This window comes from Lepidochelys kempii, chromosome 1 (genome assembly GCF_965140265.1).
Source record: "Lepidochelys kempii isolate rLepKem1 chromosome 1, rLepKem1.hap2, whole genome shotgun sequence".
NCBI classification, from domain to species: domain Eukaryota; kingdom Metazoa; phylum Chordata; order Testudines; family Cheloniidae; genus Lepidochelys; species Lepidochelys kempii.
In genome coordinates, this window is record NC_133256.1 from 268060657 (window position 1) to 268087523 (window position 26867).

Below are 26867 nucleotides of genomic sequence, written 5' to 3' on the forward strand. Positions count from 1 at the left end.
TTGGGGACAATGTATACCTTCAGATCAGTGGCACTGCTATAGGTACCCACATGGCCCCACAGTATGCCAACATTTTTATGGCTGATTTAGAACAACGCTTCCTCAGCTCTCGTCCCCTAAAGCCCCTACTCTACTTGCGCTATATTGATGACATCTTCATCATCTGGACCCATGGAAAAGAAGCCCTTGAGGAATTCCACCATGATTTCAACAATTTCCATCCCACCATCAACCTCAGCCTGGTCCAGTCCACACAAGAGATCCACTTCCTGGACACTACAGTGCTAATAAACAATGGTCACATAAACACCACCCTATACCGGAAACCTACTGACCGCTATTCCTACCTGCATGCCTCCAGCTTTCACCCTGACCACACCACACGATCCATCGTCTACAGCCAAGCTCTGCGATACAACCGTATTTGCTCCAACCCCTCAGACAGAGACAAACACCTACAAGATCTCTGTCAAGCTTTCTTACAACTACAATACCCACCTGCGGAAGTAAAGAAACAGATTGATAGAGCCAGAAGAGTTCCCAGAAATTACCTACTACAGGACCGGCCTAACAAAGAAAATAACAGAATGCCACTAGCCGTCACCTTCAGCCCCCAACTAAAACCCCTCCAATGCATTATTAAGGATCTACAACCTATCCTAAAAGATGACCCAACACTCTCACAAATCTTGGGAGACAGGCCAGTCCTTGCCTACAGACAGCCCCCCAACCTGAAGCAAATACTCACGAACAACCACATACCACACAACAGAACCACTAACCCAGGAACTTATCCTTGCAACAAAGCCCGTTGCCAACTGTGCCCACATATCTATTCAGGGGACACCATCACAGGGCCTAATAACATCAGCCACACTATCAGAGGCTCGTTCACCTGCACATCCACCAATGTGATATATGCCATCATGTGCCAGCAATGCCCCTCTGCCATTTACATTGGTCAAACTGGACAGTCTCTACGTAAAAGAATAAATGGACACAAATCAGATGTCAAGAATTATAACATTCATATACCAGTCGGAGAACACTTCAATCTCTCTGGTCACGCAATCACAGACATGAAGGTCGCTATCTTAAAACAAAAAAACTTCAAATCCAGACTCCATCGAGAAACTGCTGAATTGGAATTCATTTGCAAATTGGATACTATTAATTTAGGCTTAAATAGAGACTGGGAGTGGCTAAGTCATTATGCAAGGTAGCCTATTTCCCCTTGTTTTTTCCTACCCCTCCCCCCCCCCAGATGTTCTGGTTTAACTTGGATTTAAACTTGGAGAGTGGTCAGTTTGGATGAGCTATTACCAGCAGGAGAGTGAGTTTGTGTGTGTATGGGGGTGGGGGGGTGAGAAAACCTGGATTTGTGCTGGAAATGGCCCACCTTGATTATCATGCACATTGTAGGGAGAGTGGTCACTTTGGATGAGCTATTACCAGCAGGATAGTGAGTTTGTGTGTGTGGTTTTTGGGAGGGGGGTGAGGGGTTGAAAGAACCTGGATTTGTGCAGGAAATGGCCCAACTTGATTATCATGCACATTGTGTAGAGAGTTGTCACTTTGGATGGGCTATCACCAGCAGGAGAGTGAATTTGTGTGTGGGGGGGTGGAGGGTGAGAAAACCTGGATTTGTGCTGGAAATGGCCCAACTTGATGATCACTTTAGATAAGCTATTACCAGCAGGACAGTGGGGTGGGAGGAGGTATTTTTTCATATTCTCTGTGTGTATATAAAGTCTGCTGCAGTTTCCAAGGTATGCATCCGATGAAGTGAGCTGTAGCTCACGAAAGCTCATGCTCAAATAAATTGGTTAGTCTCTAAGGTGCCACAAGTACTCCTTTTCTTTCTCCCTACAATGTGCATGATAATCAAGGTGGGCCATTTCCAGCACAAATTCAGGTTTTCTCACCCCCCCAACCCCATACACACACAATGCCCCTCTGCCATTTACATTGGTCAAACTGGACAGTCTCTACATAAAAGAATAAATGGACACAAATCAGATGTCAAGAATTATAACGTTCATAAACCAGTCGGAGAACACTTCAATCTCTCTGGTCACGCAATCACAGACATGAAGGTCGCTATCTTAAAACAAAAAAACTTCAAATCCAGACTCCATCGAGAAACTGCTGAATTGGAATTCATTTGCAAATTGGATACTATTAATTTAGGCTTAAATAGAGACTGGGAGTGGCTAAGTCATTATGCAAGGTAGCCTATTTCGCCTTGTTTTTTCCTACCCCCCCTCCCCCGAGACGTTCTGGTTTAACTTGGATTTAAACTTGGAGAGTGGTCAGTTTGGATGAGCTATTGCCAGCAGGAGAGTGAGTTTGTGTGTGTGCGTGTGTCCCTGGGGGGAAAAAAAAAGGGCGGGGGGGTGAGAAAGCCTGGATTTGTGCTGGACATGGCCCACCTTGATTACCATGCACATTGTAGGGAGAGTGGTCACTTTGGATGAGCTATTACCAGCAGGAGAGTGAGTTTGTGTGTGTGTTTTTTGGAGGGGGGTGAGGGGGTGAGAGAACCTGGATTTGTGCAGGAAATGGCCCACCTTGATTATCATGCACATTGTGTAGAGAGTTGTCACTTTGGATGGGCTATTACCAGCAGGAGAGTGAATTTGTGTGTGGGGGGGTGGAGGGTGAGAAAACCTGGATTTGTGCTGGAAATGGCCCAACTTGATGATCACTTTAGATAAACTATTACCAGCAGGACAGTGGGGTGGGAGGAGGTATTGTTTCATATTCTCTGTGCGTATATAAAGTCTGCTGCAGTTTCCACGGTATGCATCCGATGAAGTGAGCTGTAGCTCACGAAAGCTCATGCTCAAATAAATTGGTTAGTCTCTAAGGTGCCACAAGTACTCCTTTTCTTTTTGCAAATACAGACTAACACGGCTGTTACTCTGAAACCTTCACAGAAGGGGTGTCCCGAGCCTCTGCCAGAAGCTGGGAGTGGACAACAGGGGATGGATCATTCAATAATTGCCCTGTTCTATTGATTCCCTCTGAAGCCTCTGGCATTGGCCGCTGTCGGAAGACAGGATACTGGGCTAGGTGGACCATTGGTCTGACCCAGTGTGGCCATTCTTATGTTTCTATGGGTTATACAGACACACGACAACTCAGACCCTGACGTGAAGATCTTGCCTTTTAAGGCCCCAATCTCCCAAATGACTTCACATGGGCAATATTACTTTGCATGAGGCCTAAGAAAACTTGAGATTTAGTTCTGCTCTGCCTAGAGTGCCAATTATACAACTCCCATTAACCTATTGGAGCCATGCAACTAAAACCAGAGAAATGTAAGGGGTAATGTTTGTTCTCTGTGTAATCCATAGTCCTTACTCTTGCAGGTGTATGGTTCTGAATCCCTTCCTACTACCAACTAGATTGCTTCTTTTGTTCACACCAGTACATAACAGGTGACATCATTATCAGTTAATTGAAAAACAGATTTCACCCATGTATATGCACCATATATATGTACTGCAGAACACTTATCTGCTTTGTTTTCCTGGCATTTAAACAACTGATTATTTACTGTTATTTTCTCTTGCAGAATTTCTTCTTTAGTAAACAGCAATATCAAACCAGATCAGCCAAATGTGCCTCAGTTCAGTTTAAATAAATACACCCCTGTATTACAGAACTCCTACGTATCTGGGTAAGGAAATCTGAGCATGCACCAGACAAGGTTGATTCTTAGTGTCTTACTGACAAGCCATTTCTGGAGCTGGATAAACATCTTACGAACACTATTTGTTTTTCCTGTGATTCAACACCATTACATGTGATTTCATTATAATACATTAGGAATCATAGTAACTCTGTAAACCAAAGTAATTTACTGTTGTCATACTTGAGATATCTGCAGACAATGAGATGATGTATGATGAGACTGTCACATTCCATTGCTTCTCCCTGTTGAGGATTTGCTGCCATTTTTACTGATGCAGAGGTGCCATTAGCTATTTCCTTAAAGAAAATTTGCACTGTATTTTTCTTTTATTTAACTGAATATGATACACAAGCTCAATGATACCCCGCCTTAGGTAAAGCAAGTAAAGGAACAACATATTCAAATGTACACATGACCAGCCTGTAATTCCATCAGCAATCTGATATCATGAAGCATGACACCAAAGCTCAAGTAGTTTCTTTCTGACTCCAGAATGCCAACATGGAATAATAACCCTGTTCTATGTTTCAGAGTAGCAGCCGTGTTAGACTGTATTCGCAAAAAGAAAAGGAGTACTTGAGGCACCTTAGAGACTAACCAATTTATTTGAGCATGAGCTTTTGTGAGCTACAGCTCTGTAGCTCACGAAAGCTTATGCTCAAATAAATTGGTTAGTCTCTAAGGTGCCACAAGTACTCCTTTTCCTGTTTTATGTCTATACAAATGTCTATTGTCTTCCTCCTGTATACAAGATCCCCTCTTCTCTTGACCCTCCTTCACACTTGTTTCTTATCCTTCTGTTAGTTCCCTAAAAATCAGGCCTTCCACTCCTTACACCGTACAGTATACAAGGTATAAGTATCGGATTCAAGCCAACATTTACTCATAGCTCTTTTCATTGCAATTCCTTACTCCTGGTACACTCATATAGGGACTGATCCAACACATTCTGAAAACAACGGGAGTCTTGCCATTAACGTCAATGGGCTGTGGATCAGATCCGTGGGCTTCAAAATTCTTCTGGTTTCCTGCACCTCAGAAAAGATTTGCCAGCTGTGAGGAAATCATGTTGTGAAGCGGGCGTGGCAGGTTCTCTTTTTTACTAAAGTTGTGTGCAAGCCTGCAGTGAGATAGTTCTTTGGCATTTTACCAAGAAATAGGATGATAGGTTCGCACTTCTACAGCACATCTCATCCAAGGACTTTTCAAACATGATCTAAGCTTCACACTACCTTTGTGAGACCAGTAACACTCATACCCACACAATCCATGCTTAACTTCTGTGACTAAATGATTAAAACACAAATACACTACAACTGGCTGTCTAAGGGCATGAGGTGCATGAGAGACCTGCAGAAAACCAGGGAGACAGACCAGCAGACTTTGAAGTCTGCATTCAGGGTTGAGCAATTTTCAAAGCCTACTTGGCCAGCTCATCCAGTTAGGGAGAGCACCATCCAGCTTTCCCCTCTGGCAAGCACAGCAGCTCTGCTCCTACAGAATTCAGGAACACCACAGCATCAAAGATTCGGTCACAGCTTTGGGAACGTCAGCCCTTCAACTAGCTGTGCATGTTGATTAAGCAGAGTTCAGAAAATGTAGGTTTGACCCTGCTGTGCTGTTTATAGATTATGGTTTAAAAGATGCTGTCCTCTGTATTCTGTTTATTTGACATTCTATTTAACTGGCTTCTGTTTTCACTTTAGGACCAAAGCCATGACTTGCCCTCTAATTTCCCCCCCTTTGCTTTCTGTTTCTCATGACAGTGATAAGCTATTGTTTACGTCCCACAGTGCTTGCCCTGTTGTCCTTCGGAGAATACTGATGGGGCAGGAAGGAAAGAGATGCAGATGTAGTAATCATCAGATTCCATATGTATCAGACCTGGAGTATGATCACCTTATTAACAACCAGATGTCTGCCCTGGAACAAATCATGGTGGTCTGTGTGTCTTCTTCCTTGAAAACAAATGGGGATCCAAGTGAAGACAAATTAGAGCAGCTCCACGAGAGGAAGAACAGGAACCGAAGTATGCCGTGTATTCAGGTGGGTTTCATGGGAGTTTAGCACATTTGAAAATAGTTTTTTAAAAAATAACCCTTGGATCCATTTGCTGTTTATCCTGTCACCAAAGTTAGAACAGTTTTCTCACCGTTTGTGTACTCGATACATTTGCATGGCTAGGAGAATACGGAGTAGTAAATTAATCTAAAGACTTTCTCTTCACATTTATGGGATCAAGTTTAGTATGGTATAAGGCAGGGGGTTTCCTTTTTCTTTCTGAGCTCCCCCCAAAACAAGCTATAAAACCCCCCACAGCCCACCTGTCCCACAACAACTGTTTTTCTGCATAGGCGTTAGGGGGTGGCAAGCTGAGTTGCTCGGGCTTTGGCTTCAGCCCCGTGTGGCTTGGGCTTTCTGCCCTGAGCCCCACAGAGTCTTAACACTGGCCCTGCTCTCCGGTTTATTTTGGCAGACCCCCTGAAACCAGCTCGCTGTCCCCCAGGGGGCCCTAGACCCCCAGTTGAGAACAGCTGGTGTAAGGTACATGTCACAAAGTGGGCATGAGCAACTCTATGTTGATGAAACTTGTGTACAAAGGGACTGGAACAAGATGTTAGTTAAAAATTGGAGACAGAATAGTGCATGGTGGCTACTTTAACTTACACACTTTTATTGCTGTTTCTTGCGTAATTTTTCTCCCAGTCTCGAGGGCCTTGTCTGCACTGAGGATTTCCTGATTTTTTCCCCCAGCAATGCTGGGAACGAAGCACTAGCAGAAATCTGATCCAGATGTTTCTATCATCAGGTTATCTAGTCTTAGATGGCATGATGATAAAAATAAATGCCAGGGACTGAGCTACAGTAATGCTTCCCACCATTACTAGCATTGCTGAAGCTGCTGGAACAAGATTGGGAGGATTTCAGAAAATCCCACATAGTTGCTGCCTGGATTGATGTGTACATAATACCCGTTTAAGCACCTGAACAGGTCCTTACTGATGTGTAACTTATAACCCCTCAGCAATTGGCCCCATAGTATATATCAATTTTAATTAATCTATATTTGGAAAAAATAGACCATAAGGGGTGAAATCCTGGTCCCATTGAAGTCAATAGGAGAACTCCCTTTGATTTCAGTGGGCCCAGGATTTTCATCCAACAAGTTTAAAAGTGGAAGCCTGGATCAAATACAAATTTAATATCTCCAGTCTGCAAACAGGAGTAGTACTGGCACCACTCTTAAGTATCTGCTAACAATTTCATGTCAGGGTGAGTCCCATACATGTGGTTCCACATAAAAGAGAGGGAAGGAGAGGCTCCTGGGTGCAGGTGTATTCAGGTGTGCATATTGCTCTTCCCTTCTGGAGACCTGGGTTCCAATCCCACTTGAATCTCCAGTAAAAATGGGGTTTTGTGTTTTCCATCCTAGTCCTCGGATATTTGTCCACTTCATAAAACCCTATACTGCAGCCTTCTAATTAGTTCCTCCATGCTAGCGGTAGGATTACTAGTATTTTGAAAGTCAGGACTCCAGTACATCGAGAACTAAATGAGAAGCTTGCACCGTAGCTGCCTGCCATCCGTCCTTTCATAAGCACTAGATTTAAATTTAAACATACAGGTATGGCTTCTTTGAAGAAGTGGAAAATTAACCTAGAAGGAGAAATCCAACAATTATGAATACTATCTCCAAAAACAAGTGTGCTCAGAACAGCTGCCTTCCTCAGTCACGAAGAAGAAGATAATTAGTTCAGTTCAGCTCATCAGGATTTGTGCAGAGGGAATATTATGCACTGATGATTGGTAGAATAAGATTTATAGCCTACATATTTCTATAATTGCTCTTCCTATGTTGCTTCAGGGTCGCCTGGACTCCTATCGTCTCCTCAAGTATGACATCACCTCTGCAGATGAATTTACCGGTCATAAAGGTTCATTACTGGTGCAAAGACATAATGTTGCTTCCGGCATGTTTTTGGTATGTTAAAACTGTTACCATTATCTACATATACAGCCAAATATTTTACTTTTAATGATATTACCACTATATTGGAACAAGACTATGACTTCTGATTGTCACCATGCTGCACACTGTGTCTATTCAGACCATCTTGGCAGTAGCCATAGCAGTCTTTCTTCAGAAGCCCAGGGCCCTGCCACTGTCATGCCTTGATCTTAGCTATTCGCAATATAGCACTTGAGATACAAATTGCAGTATTCTAATTCTGCCTAGCAGAGGACTGCTGTACACATGCCACTAGCCAGTTCTTTATAATATGAACCATGTTTCCCTTTCAGTTTCAATTTCAGCAGTTCGTTTTTATCATGTTTCTATTAATGTGGCTCTATTTCATCTATTGCAAAAAAGCTTTGAAGGCATATCAAATAGGGTATCTCAGTCTTTAACAAGGGAAAAGCATGACCTTTCAATCTTATTGAAAACCTTTTGCAAATCAGGAAGGAGTTTAAATCAAACATACACATTGGCTAGTTTTCGGTTTAATATAGTATTGTGCCAGGTTTGAATTCATTAGACCCAAGGTAGAAGACATACTAATCCTTTAATACTTGAGCGACTGATGCAAAGATTTGGCCATAATAATGTATGTTACAACTCAGCAATAGTTATAAAAACTATACAGAAGACTTGATTCTTCAGCCCTTTAGTCCCATGCAATATTTGGCTAAGGATGGATAAATATTGTTGACCAGCACTCCTTTATTATTACACTGGGATCAAATTTATTCTCCATGTAACCACCACCACAAATGCTTCTTTTCCTTCAGTTATTCTTTGTTTCTTTCTTTTAACAAAAAAAAGTCTCCATTAATGATATATTTCAGAGTAGCAGCCGTGTTAGTCTGTATTCGCAAAAAGAAAAGGAGGACTTGTGGCACCTTAGAGACTAACCAATTTATTAGAGCATAAGCTTTCGTGAGCTACAGCTCACTTCCTCAGATGCATATCGTGGAAACTGCAGCAGGCTTTATATATACACAGAGAATATGAAACAATACCTATTCCCACCCCACTGTCCTGCTGGTAATAGCTTATCTAAAGTGATTTCCAGCACAAATCCAGGTTTTCTCACCCTCCACCCCCCCACACAAATTCACTCTCCTGCTGGTGATAGCCCATCCAAAGTGACAACTCTTTACACAATGTGCATGACAATCAAGCTGGGCTATTTCCTGCATAAATCCAGGTTCTCACATCCCCCCACCCCCATACACACACAAACTCACTCTCCTGCTGGTAATAGCTCATCCAAACTGACCACTCTTCAAGTTAAAATCCAAGTTAAACCAGAACATCTGGGGGGGGGGGGTAGGAAAAAACAAGAGGAAACAGGCTACCTTGCATAATGACTTAGCCACTCCAAGTCTCTATTTAAGCCTAAATTAATAGTATCCAATTTGCAAATGAATTCCAATTCAGCAGTTTCTCGCTGGAGTCTGGATTTGAAGTTTTTTTGTTTTAAGATAGCGACCTTCATGTCTGTGATCGCGTGACCAGAGAGATTGAAGTGTTCTCCGACTGGTTTATGAATGTTACAATTCTTGACATCTGATTTGTGTCCATTTATTCTTTTACGTAGAGACTGTCCAGTTTGACCAATGTACATGGCAGAGGGGCATTGCTGGCACATGATGGTATATATCACATTGGTGGATGTGCAGGTGAACGAGCCTCTGATAGTGTGGCTGATGTTATTAGGCCCTGTGATGGTGTCCCCTGAATAGATATGTGGGCACAGTTGGCAACGGGCTTTGTTGCAAGGATAAGTTCCTGGGTTAGTGGTTCTGTTGTGTGGTATGTGGTTGTTGGTGAGTATTTGCTTCAGGTTGCGGGGCTGTCTGTAGGCAAGGACTGGCCTGTCTCCCAAGATTTGTGAGAGTGTTGGGTCATCCTTTAGGATAGGTTGTAGATCCTTAATAATGCGTTGGAGGGGTTTTAGTTGGGGGCTGAAGGTGACGGCTAGTGGCGTTCTGTTATTTTCTTTGTTAGGCCTGTCCTGTAGTAGGTAACTTCTGGGAACTCTTCTGGCTCTATCAATCTGTTTCTTTACTTCTGCAGGTGGGTATTGTAGTTGTAAGAAAGCTTGACAGAGATCTTGTAGGTGTTTGTCTCTGTCTGAGGGGTTGGAGCAAATGCGGTTGTATCGCAGAGCTTGGCTGTAGACGATGGATCGTGTGGTGTGGTCAGGGTGAAAGCTGGAGGCATGCAGGTAGGAATAGCGGTCAGTAGGTTTCCGGTATAGGGTGGTGTTTATGTGACCATTGTTTATTAGCACTGTAGTGTCCAGGAAGTGGATCTCTTGTGTGGACTGGACCAGGCTGAGGTTGGTGGTGGGATGGAAATTGTTGAAATCATGGTGGAATTCCTCAAGGGCTTCTTTTCCATGGGTCCAGATGATGAAGATGTCATCAATATAGCGCAAGTAGAGTAGGGGCTTTAGGGGACGAGAGCTGAGGAAGCGTTGTTCTAAATCAGCCATAAAAATGTTGGCATACTGTGGGGCCATGCGGGTACCCATAGCAGTGCCGCTGATCTGAAGGTATACATTGTCCCCAAATGTGAAGTAGTTATGGGTAAGGACAAAGTCACAAAGTTCAGCCACCAGGTTAGCCGTGACATTATCGGGGATAGTGTTCTTGACGGCTTGTAGTCCATCTTTGTGTGGAATGTTGGTGTAGAGGGCTTCTACATCCATAGTGGCCAGGATGGTGTTATCAGGAAGATCACCGATGGATTGTAGTTTCCTCAGGAAGTCAGTGGTGTCTCGAAGGTAGCTGGGAGTGCTGGTAGCGTAGGGCCTGAGGAGGGAGTCTACATAGCCAGACAATCCTGCTGTCAGGGTGCCAATGCCTGAGATGATGGGGCGCCCAGGATTTCCAGGTTTATGGATCTTGGGTAGTAGATAGAATATCCCAGGTCGGGGTTCCAGGGGTGTGTCTGTGCGGATTTGATCTTGTGCTTTTTCAGGAAGTTTCTTGAGCAAATGCTGTAGTTGCTTTTGGTAACTCTCAGTGGGATCAGAGGGTAATGGCTTGTAGAAACTCGTGTTGGAGAGCTGCCGAGTAGCCTCTTGTTCATATTCCGACCTATTCATGACGACAACAGCACCTCCTTTGTCAGCCTTTTTGATTATGATGTCAGAGTTGTTTCTGAGGCTGTGGATGGCATTGCGTTCCGCATGGCTGAGGTTATGGGGCAAGTGATGCTGCTTTTCCACAATTTCAGCCCGTGCACGTCGGCGGAAGCACTCTATGTAGAAGTCCAGTCTGCTGTTTCGACCTTCAGGAGGAGTCCACCTAGAATCCCTCTTTCTGTAGTGTTGGTAGGGAGACCTCTGTGGATTAGTATGCTGTTCAGAGGTATTTTGGAAATATTCCTTGAGTCGGAGACGTCGAAAATAGGATTCTAGGTCACCACAGAACTGTATCATGTTCGTGGGGGTGGAGGGGCAGAAGGAGAGGCCCCGAGATAGAACAGCTGCTTCTGCTGGGCTGAGAGTATAGTTGGATAGGTTAACAATATTGCTAGGTGGGTTGAGGGAACCATTGCTGTGGCCCCTTGTAGCATGTAGTAGTTTAGAAAGTTTAGTGTCCTTTTTCTTTTGTAGAGAAGCAAAATGTGCGTTGTAAATGGCTTGTCTAGTTTTAGTAAAATCCACCCACGAGGAAGTTTGTGTGGAAGGTTGGTTTTTTATGAGAGTATCCATTTTTGAGAGCTCATTCTTAATCTTTCCCTGTTTGCTGTAGAGGATGTTGATCAGGTGATTCCGCAGTTTCTTTGAGAGCGTGTGGCACAAGCTGTCAGCATAGTCTGTGTGGTATGTAGATTGTAATGGATTTTTTACCTTCAGTCCTTTTGGTACGATGTCCATCTGTTTGCATTTGGAAAGGAAGATGATGTCTGTCTGTATCTGTACAAGTTTTTTCATGCAGTTGATAGATTTCCACTCCATACGGCTAAATGCAGTGCCTTGCATAATGACAGGTTTCAGAGTAGCAGCCGTGTTAGTCTGTATTCGCAAAAAGAAAAGGAGGACTTGTGGCACCTTAGAGACTAACCAATTTATTAGAGCATAAGCTTTCGTGAGCTACAGCTCACTTCCTCAGATGCATATCGTGGAAACTGCAGCAGGCTTTATATATACACAGAGAATATGAAACAATACCTATTCCCACCCCACTGTCCCACCCCACTGTCCTAAGGTCGCTATCTTAAAACAAAAAAACTTCAAATCCAGACTCCAGCGAGAAACTGCTGAATTGGAATTCATTTGCAAATTGGATACTATTAATTTAGGCTTAAATAGAGACTTGGAGTGGCTAAGTCATTATGCAAGGTAGCCTGTTTCCTCTTGTTTTTTCCTACCCCCCCCCCCAGATGTTCTGGTTTAACTTGGATTTTAACTTGAAGAGTGGTCAGTTTGGATGAGCTATTACCAGCAGGAGAGTGAGTTTGTGTGTGTATGGGGGTGGGGGGATGTGAGAACCTGGATTTATGCAGGAAATAGCCCAGCTTGATTGTCATGCACATTGTGTAAAGAGTTGTCACTTTGGATGGGCTATCACCAGCAGGAGAGTGAATTTGTGTGGGGGGGTGGAGGGTGAGAAAACCTGGATTTGTGCTGGAAATCACTTTAGATAAGCTATTACCAGCAGGACAGTGGGGTGGGAATAGGTATTGTTTCATATTCTCTGTGTATATATAAAGCCTGCTGCAGTTTCCACGATATGCATCTGAGGAAGTGAGCTGTAGCTCACGAAAGCTTATGCTCTAATAAATTGGTTAGTCTCTAAGGTGCCACAAGTCCTCCTTTTATTAATGATATAGTGGTTATTTCCTGTAAACCTGTTACTGATAGGGAGCAACAACAACAATCATTTCCTTCATTTGCTCAATATGAATTTTCAGCACTTGCTATGGCATTCAGAGTATAGGAGCTTTAAATGTATTCTCCATTCCTGAGAAGAGTAACATTAAAAACTGTTTCCATTAGTGAGACGCCAATTATTACTTTTAAAACAAAGGCAAAGAAAAACATTCCACATGAATATGCCCATCCGTGATCAACTTATCCGTCCACTGGGTGACACTATTGATCCATACAAAGTTACTAGATTGCATCTAAAACTGCAAAAAGTGTGTCTAAGGAAGATAAAATTTAATATTTGACATTTAATTTCTCTACACAATATTGCCGCATGTAGCATTTTGCATAAAATATGTTAACTTCCTCCTTGATGGTGAAGGGTAAATTTGTCAGATTAATGATATAACTAAAAAGTGGAAAAAACAAAGCCTCCACTCTATATTTACAGAGCTGATCGAATCAGTGAAAAATAAATTGGTCATTTCTTAATGAGTGGAAAAGGAGACAATACGAGGTAGCTGAGCCCATTGTGTAGTCCATTGGGCATCACCACACATGTGCCAATGGAAAAACATGTATGATAAAACATCAGAGTCTGAATGAGCCACCAGCTTGTGCTACAGATGAGCACTGCTATAACAGGGCTGAGTAAAGATGCTAGCCAGCTACACAGAGATGTTTTGGCTTTGTTCCATATGACTGTTTTTGCATTTCCATATGGAAGTGGTTTAGTGAATATGAAAAAAGTTAGGAGGATAATGTAAAGCTTTATGATTAATGTTAATCCAGATGTTTACAGCAGTTCATGAACTTGCCTAACATTCACAGTCATTTAGAACGTGTAGACAATGAATAGATAGCAGTGTTCAATCTGACAGAATGAAATTTCTCCTTATTCTAGAAAGATGAACCACCACTGTGTGTTCAGTATCAATTCTATAGCCAGGTTGATAGAGATAAAAGTAGTATATGGAGTCCAAATGCAACTGGAATTGGTCTACCTGTATGGCCTTGATTATTCCTCCTAGAAATAGGATGTAATTAGCAAGGTTGCTAACGTCCAGAGATGTTTTCTTAAACAAGGACCTAACCACCACATGTTTAGGCATGGCTGGCAGCTTAACTTTCTGAAAGTGGGTATTAACAGTCCTTTTCAATAACAGTCCCAGCGCCTTTCCACTGGCAAAACAACCAACCAGAAAAGAGATGTGTCAATTTCATAGATGGCGGGTTACAACTCCCTAAGCATACCCAAAATCTTAAAAATGAAACTGGGCAAAAAACAATCCATACAGATGGTGCCTTCCTTACTATTCCTATGGAAGCATTCAAACTACACTGAATCAACTGATTTTAAGAAATAAGTTGATGATTCCTTATAGCAAGTACCAGGTGACTTTCCATGCTGAGTCAGTGCAAGTTAATCTAGCAAAAAGACTGGTGGCAATTTAGGAAAGTTTCACCAATGTGTTTTGAGTAGTAAACTTTGGGAGTTTGCTAATTATCTGAAATGGTAGACAGAAAAAAGAAATCAGTCAGGGGAACTGCATCAGTTACAAAAAACAAGTGGGGCAGAGAGAACTTGTGATGAGCATAAAAACAACACTTTTATTCCTTTCATCAGCTAGAGAAATGCAGAAAATACATAAGTACACCGCTATTTTTGTTGCTTAACAGCTCTGTTGGAAAAAAAGAGATCCAAAAGACTAAGATAGGTTTCCGAGTAGCAGCCATGTTAGTCTGTATTCGCAAAAAGAAAAGGAGTACTTGTGGCACCTTAGAGACTAACCAATTTATTTGAGCATAAGCTTTCGTGAGCTACATGCATCCGATGAAGTGAGCTGTAGCTCACGAAAGCTCATGCTCAAATAAATTGGTTAGTCTCTAAGGTGCCACAAGTCCTCCTTTTCTTTTTGAAAAGACTAAGAGGAATTGATTTGGAGACATACAATGCTTACAAAACAAACCCACAATCGCCAATAGAACACTTTGTATTTGAGCTTGTTTCTGTGTTTTTGACACACAGTACTGCCTTTTTTCTTTTTAATGTTCTAGCTCACCTTTGACCCTTTAAATTTAGCAAAAGTAGGGACAGAAGAGGAGGAAACAAAAAAAGATGACAAAACAATCCTGTTTGCCCCAGCTTGTTTGTTATGCCCCGCTTAGGAATTTCAGTTTGAGGCCATTTTTTCCTCCTTTCAGGCAATTAATTTGCCAGAGCTACGTCTGGAACACTGTGGGGGAAAAAAAGGCACCATCCAAAAACTTCTGATTGCCTCCACCAGGGGCTCTAATTCAGCAAGTTGTTCTCCCTCCACTGTGATGTCTTTATTTTCCAGGGAAGATTTGGGGCTAGATTCCGAGCTGGTATAAACCAGCATAGCTACACCCATTTACACATGTTGAGAATCTAAAATTCATTGTTGAGCAGTAATTGCTTCTACAGAGTCACAGTGTTCTGGCTGCTTCAGCTCAAAGGGATAGGCACACCTTGGCTTTTTCTACTTGGAGACTATAAAGGGACACAAATTTGAAAGACAGCACATTTCAGACAAAACTTGGAAATCCTTATTTACTCCACATATAGCCAGCCTGTGAAAAATCACATACACCAGGAGGCCATGAGGCAACAAGAATCACAAGATTTTGAAAAGTGCTAAATCATTTTGACCAGTAACATTTGTGCTTATGGATCGAGAGGTTACAAGTGTGGACAAACTTGATGCTTGAAGGCATAAATTGATTGCTTTTGTGTGAGGGATGAAATTCCCCCAAGTCATAGCATTTCACAACTGGCCAGGTATATTACAGGGGGAAAGAGTTGCATGCCTCTGAAGCATCACTTATGGTCACTGCCAGAGGCAGCACTGGAAGATTTGTCAGATCTAGAGTGGTATAACAATTCACATGCTCTTAGGAGAGTTTCACTGCATTCTGCATTAATTGCTCTGAATTCATCTTGGAGATGGGAGATTTACCTACCCTTCTATCAAAATCCTAATTTGATATGATTCTGGAAAATACACATCTGTACCAGAGCATCTCATTGTTCTTTTTAGTCTTCCAGAACGTACTGTAGGGCTCAATCCTGCAATGGCAAGGGGGATGGACAATATAACCTAGAAGGCTGCTTCTTTAGCTACTTTCCATGGTTCTTATATTTTTACCAGCCCTAGACAGAATCAGAGTTCTAAATGAGCCAACATAACTGGTATAGCCTACTCTAGTTTTTGGCAGTAGGACAGTGCTAATAGTCCCTTGGGGAATAGTTGCTTTCATGACTAATTCCAGCCAATGTCAGATGAGGATTGCTCCCACACATAGTTAGTGGACTTGGCAGCAATAGGTGCCTGCATTGGATGCCTCATTACCTCAGGGCTTGCAGTAGCAGGAAAAGACCAAATGCAGAGTTTGCACTGAGGATCCCAAGAGCAGGAAAAAGTAGCAGGTCGAAACCACACAAACATTCCCTGCATAGGGAGCAGGACATGTAATCTGGGTCTAGGGTGGCTGACGTCTGCTGGTACATGTTGGGATAGGAACAGAAAGAGCAGAAGAAAGAACTGTCAGTGGAATGAGGAAATGAAGAGGCATGAGAAAGGATAGTGCTCAGATAGCAAAAGCTGAGGTAGATAGGCTGGCAGAAAGACATGAGAGGCAGAGGAAGGAATAGGAGAGAGAGAGACAGACAGACATAGGAAGGGGAAATGGAGAGGTTGGTGGCAGAAAGACAGAGCCGTGAAAAGAAAGAAAAAAAAAACAGGGATGCAGAGAAAGTGTAAGGAAAAGACTGAAATATGGGGACCCCATAGAAGAATGGAGAGAGAAAGGAGGAGAGCTAGGGAAGCAACGGACAGGAAGAAAGAGAAAAAGCAAACAAAACGACGCAGGAATCAGCAGAGCAAGGAGTGAAGATGGGGGGAAGCAATACAAAAAATGTTTCAGGTTACTATATTTTAGGTAATTTAGTCATCTTCTTCCATGAACAATGAGAGGGAGTCCATTGGAAGGGGAGGGGCTGATTGCAGTCTAGTGGAGAAGAGTCAGGTAAAGGCTAACCAGGGGGAATGAGCAGGTGGACAACACCAAGGCTCACATGTCCCCTGTATCCTCAGTGCTCCAGCCAATGCTCTAAAGATTTTTATTAGTTTCAGTTACAATATGCACATTATTACAAGAGCCCTTTGGACTGCGAAGAGAGAAACATGTACGTCGTGCTGCTGCTCCTGACAACATTGGGCTTCTAATGGAACCCAGAGTGGCCTCGACTTTGTGTACCTTTTCAGTGAATTCTGTGATCACAAAGAAACTCACAAAACTTTGACACGGTGTTGGCAGGAAAACTAGGAGAGAGTCATTATTCCTCTTCAGGATACCTGAGGCAAAATGTGCATGAAGAGTTTGCCTCGGGTTTCTGCAAGGGAAACATGGTCCCAGCAGTTTGCAGTTAGCTTGCAATCAGTGCTTGAGGTGGAGCATTGTTGCCCCTCCCTCTTTCATACACATCATGGCCAAAGAGAGTTAAAGACGAGAGAGGATCACCAGATGGAAGGGGAGTTCCTTTGGTTACAAAACTTCTGCTGCTTAACCCATATAGTTTCGGAAACATAGAGACGAAGCAGTGCCAGGCATGACACTGCAATGGTGCCCAGCTGCCAGAGTAATTCTCTGCTTAGGCTTCCAGATGCATGTGTGTGAAGAGTGACCCTCTCAACAATGGCTTCAGTGCTTTTTGCTAAAGGAGTCCTTCGTGGTATCGACACTACATGCTTTTTGACTGAAAGAAAAATGGGTCACCAATGGGTGAAACAATATCACTGTCTGCTTTCACCTACGAAATTAAAAATGCCTGAGATTACCAAGGGTTTCTCCCATTTCTCCGTTAAAAGTGGTGTCCCGTGTTGTGTTCTTCACTGGTTACATTTCAAATAAATAAACCTTGGTTTGAGCACAAAATGAAGAAAATCCTGTAACCCCAGGGATCTTCTTCCAGTGAATACACCCATTGTTACTTTAATATGTGTTACACTAAAAATTCAAAACATCTTGACTAGGAGTGTGTTGCCTGCTGAGAAGCTTCCGTGAAGCGAGCCAGATGTTTCCAATTGTGAACCATTTGGGACTTCCCACAACATGAGCAGTTTGGGATATACCCTGAACTTAGCGATTTGTGTTATTTCAGTGTTTTAAGTCTGTGGGCCTAATTCTCATTTATACAAGGCCCCAGAATGGTGTGAAGGGCCTTACTGAGAGACTCAGACCCAGAATGCTATCGTCTATCATTAAGACAAAGAGAGAGAGAAAAAAAACCCAAAGAACAGCTCCATCCTTATTCATTTTGTAGCTGATATCTCAGTAGGCTTTTCTTAGAGCCCCATTTATAAACCATTCACAGGCTGGCTCAATGAAGAGCAGCTTCGGCAATTGGGTAAAAAGTATGTGTCTTTTATGTATCTGCTGTGATGGTATTCACTTTCAAGATACTCGAGTACAAAAAACGTAGGGCACTGTCCTGTGAGGTGCTGAGTTCCCCCTGGGAAGTGCCAATTAGTGTCAGTTTTCATGGACTTCTAGAGGTGTTGTGGGTGCTCAGCACATAGCAGAATCAGGCTGTTGCTCATTACAAAAAAAAAAATCTTCACTTTTATGGGTGACCCAGGCCATGGTAAGCCCCTCCCATCCCTTTTCCGTGCCAACTTTCCATGTTGGGAGTGCAGATTAAATGCAGAGGGTCATGGGTTTGGCTCTAGCGGCATTTTGTTAACACCACATTGTTACTGATTTAGAGGGAAAACATGTAAAAAATTCTGAGAGGAGTGCCTTGGCCACAGCATGCGGACCCAGTCTTGCAGAGGTTGGGCTGCATTCAGCACTCTTATGATTCCACTGATTTCATGAGGTTCTGCTAGCTTTTCATTTGGTTCATTGTGCCCAGTATATAAGGTCACTTTTACCAGCAGACAAATATTGTAACTGAACACAGATTCAGCCAGCATAAAAGTTGAGACCTAAACCCACAAAAGAAAAGAAGGCCTGCAAGGGGAAGTTGCTGCTACATCTAGTTAACTCCAGTCCAGCCCCTGCATTATAGCACATATTAGACTCTTCTATTAGATGCTGTTCATTCTGGACAATGTTACATATCCTGCATGTATTGCTCTCCTTCCCCACTTTCCAAACAGATTGTAGCACAAATAAAATAAACAAAACCAAAACTCTATCCTTGTCTATCCTACATCACCAAAAAGTTACACTTTACTTTGCTTTTACTATTGTTAAAATATTAAAACCAATTCCTACTGTTTCCCTCACATATAGTGCACAGGAAAACGGGCAAACTCCTATTCATACAGCAAACTATTATACATGGAGGTTTTGTTACCTGCGGAATGTAAGGAGTAGACAGTTAGTAGCAAATAAGTAAAAGACTTCTGTCAACCAGAGTCTAGTACAGATGGTGCCATACAACATGATTTTGGTGATTCAAACTTGATTTTCAAAGCAGTCTCTCTCACACGGACTGAAATATTAATCACCATCATTAAGATCTTACCAACATTTGGTGCTTGCCAACCTGTAGGACTCTCAGTCCTGAGAAACTGAGGTAGTTATTCTCCTCTTCAGCCCTCATTTGCTCTCATATTTTGAGCAAGTCAGTTTATCGCTCTGTGCTATAATTTCTCATTGGCAAAACTGGGATAATACTTCTCTTCCTATGTAAAGCAGTTTGAGATACTTGGATGAAAGATGTTAAGGGCAAAGAATTACTATCAGAGCCAATCAAAAATTTTCTAATCAAGTTTTTTCAAAGAAAGATAGCCTTTTTGCAAAAATATTGGTTTGCAAATTGTGGTCTATATATTTGTAAACAAATACTGTGTGAAATTTGTATCTATATATAAAATTTACAAACAAATATATATTATACATTATATTTTATGTATATGTAATTTCATTTTTTGAAGAAAATTGGGGCCTCTTTTTTAATTGAAAACATTAATGAAAATGTTATCAGTATTTTTCCATTTACCAAAAACCAGGATTTTCAATAAATGCTGGAAAACACAGCTTTTGGTAAATGCAAATTGTTGATAATCATTTTGATAACACTTTTGATAATGTTTTCAATAAAATGTTAAAAAGTTGCAAAAATATTAAACATGGTTCATCTTAGAATATTTCATAACTGAAAACAAGTAAAAAATTTTGAATATTTTTAAAAAATAATACTATATTTTTTCTTTTTGAACAGCTCTAATTACCTTTATTCTCCTGTATTAGTTATCAAGGAGAGATGATTCCAAAAGACTTAGTTTATGCCTGGATCTGACTTTAGATCTGAAGTGTGTCTGTGAAGCAGAAACAGTGCAGTCTAAATCCTGCAAGTCTAAAGCACTTATTGTGTGACCTTGGTCAAGTCACTTACCTCTTTGAATTCCAGTTTACCCATCTTTCAAATGGGGTATAATACTTACCTAATGAGTGTAGTGTGAGGTCTCATTAATGTTTGTAAAAGGTTGAGGAAGAGGTTGCACAATTTTCCATTCCTGTCCTCTCTAAAAAGATTTATTAAAACACTGAACTAACACGATGGGTACAATGCAAAACTAAATACCCTCATGACATTATATTGTGCCAGTTTCCCTTCCATTCACGCTACTTTCCTTATGCCATATCATGCCTTACCTAATCTAGATTGTAATGTCCCCAGGGAGGTAGCTGTGTTGTTTGTTAGTTCGTGACGCACCATACAGAATGTTGTCCTGTATGCAGAGGAGTGAAGTGCTTTGAGATCCTAGCCCTAAGACACTTCAGAAGTATGACATTTTAAATAAAATAATGGAAGGTCAAAGCTCAAAGCAGCAATTCATGTAAATAGCTAGGTTATTTCAGAGTCATGCTTTTCAGTTCCTCAACCTAATTTCTTCATTTAAAATAACAGGTTGCTGTTCCCATTTTAATATTCTGGACTTTTTCTATATTCCTTGGCAGATGTACATTCAAGGAAAGCTGCTCTTTGCCAATTATATTTTCAATGGATATAGCAAGTCAGCTAAAGACCTTCAAAAACAAATAGCAAAGACCAGGAGTGATTACCATATGGGCTACTGTCTACCCAACGATTTCAGATTCAGGTATTTTGCTTTTTCTGTATCTAATCACCTCATTCTGAGAGCTTTGGTTTCTTTGTCCAGTTTTTTTAAATCTAATTTGTTGCAATCCAAAACAACATAGGCAGTATTTTCAATATCAAAGGGATGCTATTTATGACGAGTATCGGGGGTAGCCGTTGTTAGGGGGCTTATTCCTTCACCCACTTACTTCCTTGGTCCTTCTCGCATGAACAGAGAGCAACAATACCCAAAGTCCAGAGGTGCAAACAATTTGATGTTTATTGGGGTGAACTTCCAGCAAGCATTATTCCAGTTTCCTTCCTTAGTGTCCCCCTCCCCAGCTCTGACACCACAGAGCCTTACCTCTGTCCCTGTTCCCATTCTTGCCCTTAGCAAAACATGATTCCAATTCCCTACCTCCATTCCCTGTTCCCATTTCCCCCCCCACACACACACACTTCCTGATTGACTGCAGACTATATAGTAAAACTTGAGTTCTGCTTAGCTATACCTTAACCAATCATTTTACAGCAATTTAACTAACCAATCCTAACATATTGTAACATGATTATGTAACCAATTATATCCCACCACCTTAATTAGTTTACACCCAGCAAAATTAATTATACAGCAGACAGGAACAATCACAGAACCAGACAGAGATTATGCAGACAAACAATAGGGAAATGGGGACTACAGTAACAGAACAAACACAGAAATGAGGATTTCACATCCCAGCTATTGATAAGTGAGTTCTTGCCAGACAGAAAACTATCATCCTAAATTTCCTTTTACATCTTCTAGGCTCTTCCCTTTCTGTGGAGGTGATAGATCGGATCACCTTCTTAACAGCCCCATATTGACTAGTTTGGAACATGAGGATGTGATGTTCACTTCCCAGCTTATGGCTGCCTCTGCTGCTTAGCCAAAGATCTTCACCTAAGAACAGGGCCTCAGACTGTCACAGTGAGAGAAGGCCCTTACACCAGCAGACAGTAATTTTGATTCTTTCTTTTATACCTCTATAACTAGCCAAGTGATAAGAATACACCTAAATTCTTACAGTATAGGCCTTTACAGACAGGCCTGAATATCTATATCCTAACAGCCGTGTTAGTCTGTATCCACAAAAACAACAAGGAGTCCGGTGTCACTTTAAAGACTAACAGACTTATTTGAGCACAAGCTTTTGTGAGTAAAAACCCCACTTCTTCAGATGCATGGAGTGAAAATTACAGATGCAGACATCTCAGTGGTTTGAGCATTGGACTGCTAAACCCACGGTTGTGAACTCAATCCTTGAGGGGGCCATTTAGGGGTCTGGGGCAAAAATTGGGGATTGGCCCTGCTTTGAGCAGGGGGTTGGACTAGATGACCTCCTGAGGTCCCTTCCAACCCTGATATTCTATGATTTCCCAGATACAGTGTACAGCCCTTTGCTGGGAAGATTTTAGCTACCTCTGACAGATACCAGAGGGATCTGTCTTTTTTTATACACATTTAGCTTGTCATGCCAATAAAATCTCATTGAATTTAACTGCAAAATGGTAGAAAATAGCCGCCAGCTTGGTTAGGTCATATTTTCTCGGACGTAAACTTGTCACTTCACATGCGAACAGCCAGAACACATACTGGAGGAGGAAAGGGGTTAGGGATAAGGTATGGCAGATAATTAATGGTATGTTTTCAAAAGCACTCAGGACCTGACTCTGCTCTCATTGAAGTCAATAGTGAACTCCCACTGACTTCAACAGGAGGAGAATTAGGCAAACACTGATTTAGGCCGGCCGATGCCTACACTAGAGAGCTTACAGCAGCACAGCTGTACTGCTGTATCTGTGCGGCTGTAAGATCCCTTGTGTAGCTGCTCTATGCCGGCGGGAGAGCTCTTCCATCAACATTGAGTGGCAGTAGCTGTGTCAGGGGAAGATGCTCTCCTGCTGACACAACGCTGTCCACACCGGCACTTCTGTCAGCGTAACTTACGTCACTCGGGGGGTGGTTTTTTTTCACATCCCTGAGCGATATAAGTTATAGCGACAAAAGCGCTAGTGTAGACATAACCTTAGTTAGTTCTCTTGCTATCTGGGCAAGGTAGAAGTCACCAAACATGTTATGTGCATCCATGCTGTCCTGTCCTGAACCAAAACTGGTGCATGACAAGGTAGAATGCCTGTAAGGGACAGGTTTAAGAGTAGTAGGTTGTGGGGGGTGGGTGGGTGGGGAAGCTTTTCCATCCTGCTTTCATATGGCCAAAGTGATGTTTCTCACAGGGAAGTTGGTAGGCATTTGGAGCAAATGACCATACCGTCTTAGAGAGTGTTGGGCGACCGTTTGAGAGAATGGGGCCTGCTTAGTTAGAACACTGATCTCTTAATTCAACTTGAATTCAAACCATTTGATGTTTTCAGTCAAACAGAGATGCTTTATCTGAATGGAGTCCAACTTCTTTTCTTGTCCAACTTCTTTTCTATCTTGACAGTGAGGGGCCATGTTTCAGTCTCATAAATCAGGATGACTCACTACCGAAGCATTGTGTATCCTCCGCTTTGTCTCTCTACTTACCAGGGTGTTTGAATTGCAAAAGATGTTCTTGATGAAGTGCTCCATTACTGACTATGCTTTTGCAAGGCTGAGTATTTTTGAAAATCTCACTCTGGGAAAAGGAGTACTAGCATGGACACGCTGCTGATGTGATGTCACCTAGACCAGCTCTGAGCATGATCAGTTGACATATTTGTCAGAGTAGCGGTGGCTGATCTATATTTGAGCTCCCAGTGTTGCTGCCACTTATGGTAGTGCAAGGTTGGGGCATTTTTAGAAAAATGCTAGGACAGAGACAGCTTACTATGGGCTTGACTGTCCATGATCGGAGATCAATCCACCTCCTGGAAGAACCTCTGGGAGGGGAAACTTGCACAGGATGCTTTGTGGGTTTGCCAAGGGATGATGCCCCAGCTGTTCCCCTTAGTCACCCCACCTCCATAACCTGTAGATTCCCAACGGTGCAGGGAAAGAGTGTGTATGCCATGTTAACTGTCTTTGGTCTCCCTCCCAATACCTTTTGGCCCACTGGAGTGGGATTTTGACTATGTTCATCCCCTCCATGGTGTGAAGTGGAGAGAATGATGTCCACACACAGTTTCTACAGTTGGGAAGATCAGACGAACAATCTGTGACACCAGTGGGGATTAGTATTGCGAATGAGCAAGCTGATCCAGGCAGATTGCAGACGATCTCCACCCAAACTCAAACTGAACTTTTTGGAACTTTGCATTTCTCCTCACAACCTCTCCCCTCTGCCCCCAATTTTTACATGGGTCAGTTGTTTCTAAGTGCTGGGCAGAAACGGAAGCAGAATACCAAGCCAGAGGCTGTTCTTTTAGCGTTTCCATCCCAAATGAAAGCAGAAGCTACTAGAAACATTGCAAGGAATTGTTCTTTTAAGCTTTCCAGCCTGGGTTTTAATACACAGATCCAAGAGGTCAAGATATTTCAGATACCCTTTGGATTAATACAGTATATGAACCCTAGGATACACACCCAGAATAGACCTATTGTACAGAACTAATTAGCATGGAGGAGAAGGGACAGAAGTTGTTCGAGATAGAAATGACCTATGAGATCAAAATTTCATGCCCAAGATAGATAAGATAGTGCCCTTCCCCAATACTTCCATTTCCCTAAGAGAGAATGTATCGAATGTTAAATTAACAAGAAATCTTACCCAAAGAGCTGGAGAAAAGTGCAGGAGATGGAATGGTACTGGTGTGGGGGTGCCTTTTCCAGAACTGCCTGCTCGTGCTAATGCTGTTTTCTTTATTTGAACCTAACTAATCAGCATCTTTGCCACACAAATCAGCATTATCTCTGAAACAATGATAAGGCTGTGGAAAACGAAGCTCTGTGTGCGTCACTAGGCTTAGAGCAGCTGGAGGGGGTCTGTGTGTGCATTTATGTAATTAATATAGCTTCCAGATCCAACAGTTTGCCTCTTTGTAGGTTACCCAACAGTTACATGGAGTGTCTGAGTTCTCTTTTCTACCGTAGTAAATCCCCCTCCCCAATAAGGTCTCCTCCTGCTCCCCCCTCCATTGGTGCTGCATCAGCACCATGACCCAGGCTCATGACTTCCATATAATTTTTTCAGTTTCTATTTCCCTGAACTTCCAGGAAGTGCCCAATCCAAACTGGGTCTCTCTCCACCACGTTAAGAATCTAGTACTTCCTTGCTTCTGTTTCCATCACTAAAGTGCCCCTCGACGCTTTGCACATCTTCTGCCTGAGCTACTGCATCCTTTTTCTCTCTGGCCTTTCACCTTGCTCCGCTTTCCAGTCCATTCAGAACGCTGTGGCTGAAAGTTAAAAATTTAGTTCTCTTACCTGTAATTTTGTCTTACGGGGAGGCAAAAGGTTCCTTCTCTCCTTGTTAGGTCGGTCTGCCTGTTAGCACCCTCTACTGGCATGCCTGGTAAATGGCATTGATGTTGCTTCCCAGGTTAGGTTGCCAAAGCTAAGAAGAATGAAGAAAAAGCTAGAAACTACAACTATTAGCTCTTGAAAAAATCAGGCTGAATGTGCTTTCCCTCTCCTCACAATGTGTGAAATAAAACCAGATTTTCCACAGCCTCTGTCATAAATACAAGCCTCTGTCCCCCACCAGAAAATCTGAATAGGACTGTTTACTATCTCCACATGGCAAAACATTCACAAGTTGCTAAACACAATAAACCTGGTGTATGATTCCAATTCAAAGGAGGCAAAATCATATGTAAATAAACTAATTTTATCCTTCTCTGTCATGTGACTCTACTGCTCCCTTGGACTGGTAGCAGTTGGGAAGCAGCAAGCGGTAGAGAATGTCCAACAACAATCCAGAGAGGGAAAAAAGTCCACCATGGTAACATAATATCAAGCTAACTGTGGACACATTTCTTTTAAAAAAACAAAAGGGTCTTTAAGAGGGAGCACCAAAGGATGACTGAAGGAGGTCTGAAGGAGGCATAAAAAAAGCATGTCAGTTTTGTAGCTGCTCAGTTAACCACTTTACACAGGATTGTGTTTCCCTGTCCATAAAGTAGCGGTACCTATGGATCCTTTACCTTCAGGAGCATCTCAGTAAGAGAGTTGACTTACACTACCTAGATACAGAGGTTTTGATGCTTTGCACCCCTTCCTACATCCCCCATATAACACCAATACATCAGGCTTTCTACACAGTAGAACATTACCACCTTCACCAAGCCTAAAACATTTAATTGTTTTTCTAGGGTGTGGGAAGATTTAGGATCAAAAGAGGGCAAGGAACTGACCGGTGTATGTGGGGAAAGCCAAACTTTTCTTGGAAATGACCTAAGCATTGGTGTGGACAGTGCTATGGTCAGCAGGAGAGCTTCTCCCACCGCTCGTTGGGGGTGGATTAATTCAGTTGATCGGGGAGCAGTCTCCCAGTAGCTTAGAGCGGCTACACGAGACAACTTTACAGTGGCACAGCTGTATGGTGCAGCTGCACTGCTGTAAGCTCTCTAGTGTAGCCATAGCCAATGTTGGGGACTTGCCTCAGAACTATTTTATCTGAAAAAGAAAAGTAAAGCTGCATGATGAAAAAGGCCCCAAGTTCTCTAAATTTTCTCAGCTGATGTGATGGCAAAAAAAAGGGCAAATTTTAGAATGAGAAACTAGGACAGCACTTCCCTCAGTGGATGAAGAAGGTGATTTACCAAGAGCTTGCAGTACTAGACTGAAGTTCCACTCCTCATCAGATCAGGGATCTCTGAAGTGATGTTGCTTTCAGAAAGCAGGAGATAGTGGATGAAGCAGTAGGCTAGACATGGAATGTATGGGATGTACGTCCCTCAGGGCTGAGACTTTCACTTCCAGGAAACTAGAGCTCAGACCCTTATGAAAATCATCTATTGGGAAGTCTAAAGTGTCCTTTGTGAACAATAGCAGGATGTCTGCCTACCTCTTCATGCCCTTGTAAGCTCAGCAGGAAGAAAGCTGAGATTTGAAAAGTAAATCATCCTTTTCTTGATTTGAAAAGGAAATCATCTAACTTTTGAGAGTAACCATGTTCAGGGAGACATGAGCCTTAGGTTCCACGGTACAAATCTCAGATGCTGCAAATCTGGATGGGTTGAGGTCCCAAAACATTGGCAGTAT

The 26867-nt window shown here is 42.3% G+C and overlaps 1 protein-coding gene across 2 annotated transcripts in view; it reads left to right on the plus strand.

Moving 5' to 3' along the window:
* Window positions 1-26867, plus strand: part of LOC140905017 (uncharacterized protein C3orf20 homolog) — a 64913-nt gene that overhangs the window by 25791 nt on the left and 12255 nt on the right. For both annotated transcript variants that reach the window (XR_012156711.1, XM_073327513.1), the window contains exons 7-10: window positions 3581-3685; window positions 5467-5746; window positions 7566-7682; window positions 20584-20726. Coding sequence is in view for 1 of the 2 variants with exons in the window: in XM_073327513.1 (XP_073183614.1) it covers window positions 3581-3685; window positions 5467-5746; window positions 7566-7682; window positions 20584-20726 (645 nt within the window). In the remaining variant the exon portion in view is untranslated. The remainder of the gene's footprint in view (window positions 1-3580; window positions 3686-5466; window positions 5747-7565; window positions 7683-20583; window positions 20727-26867) is intronic.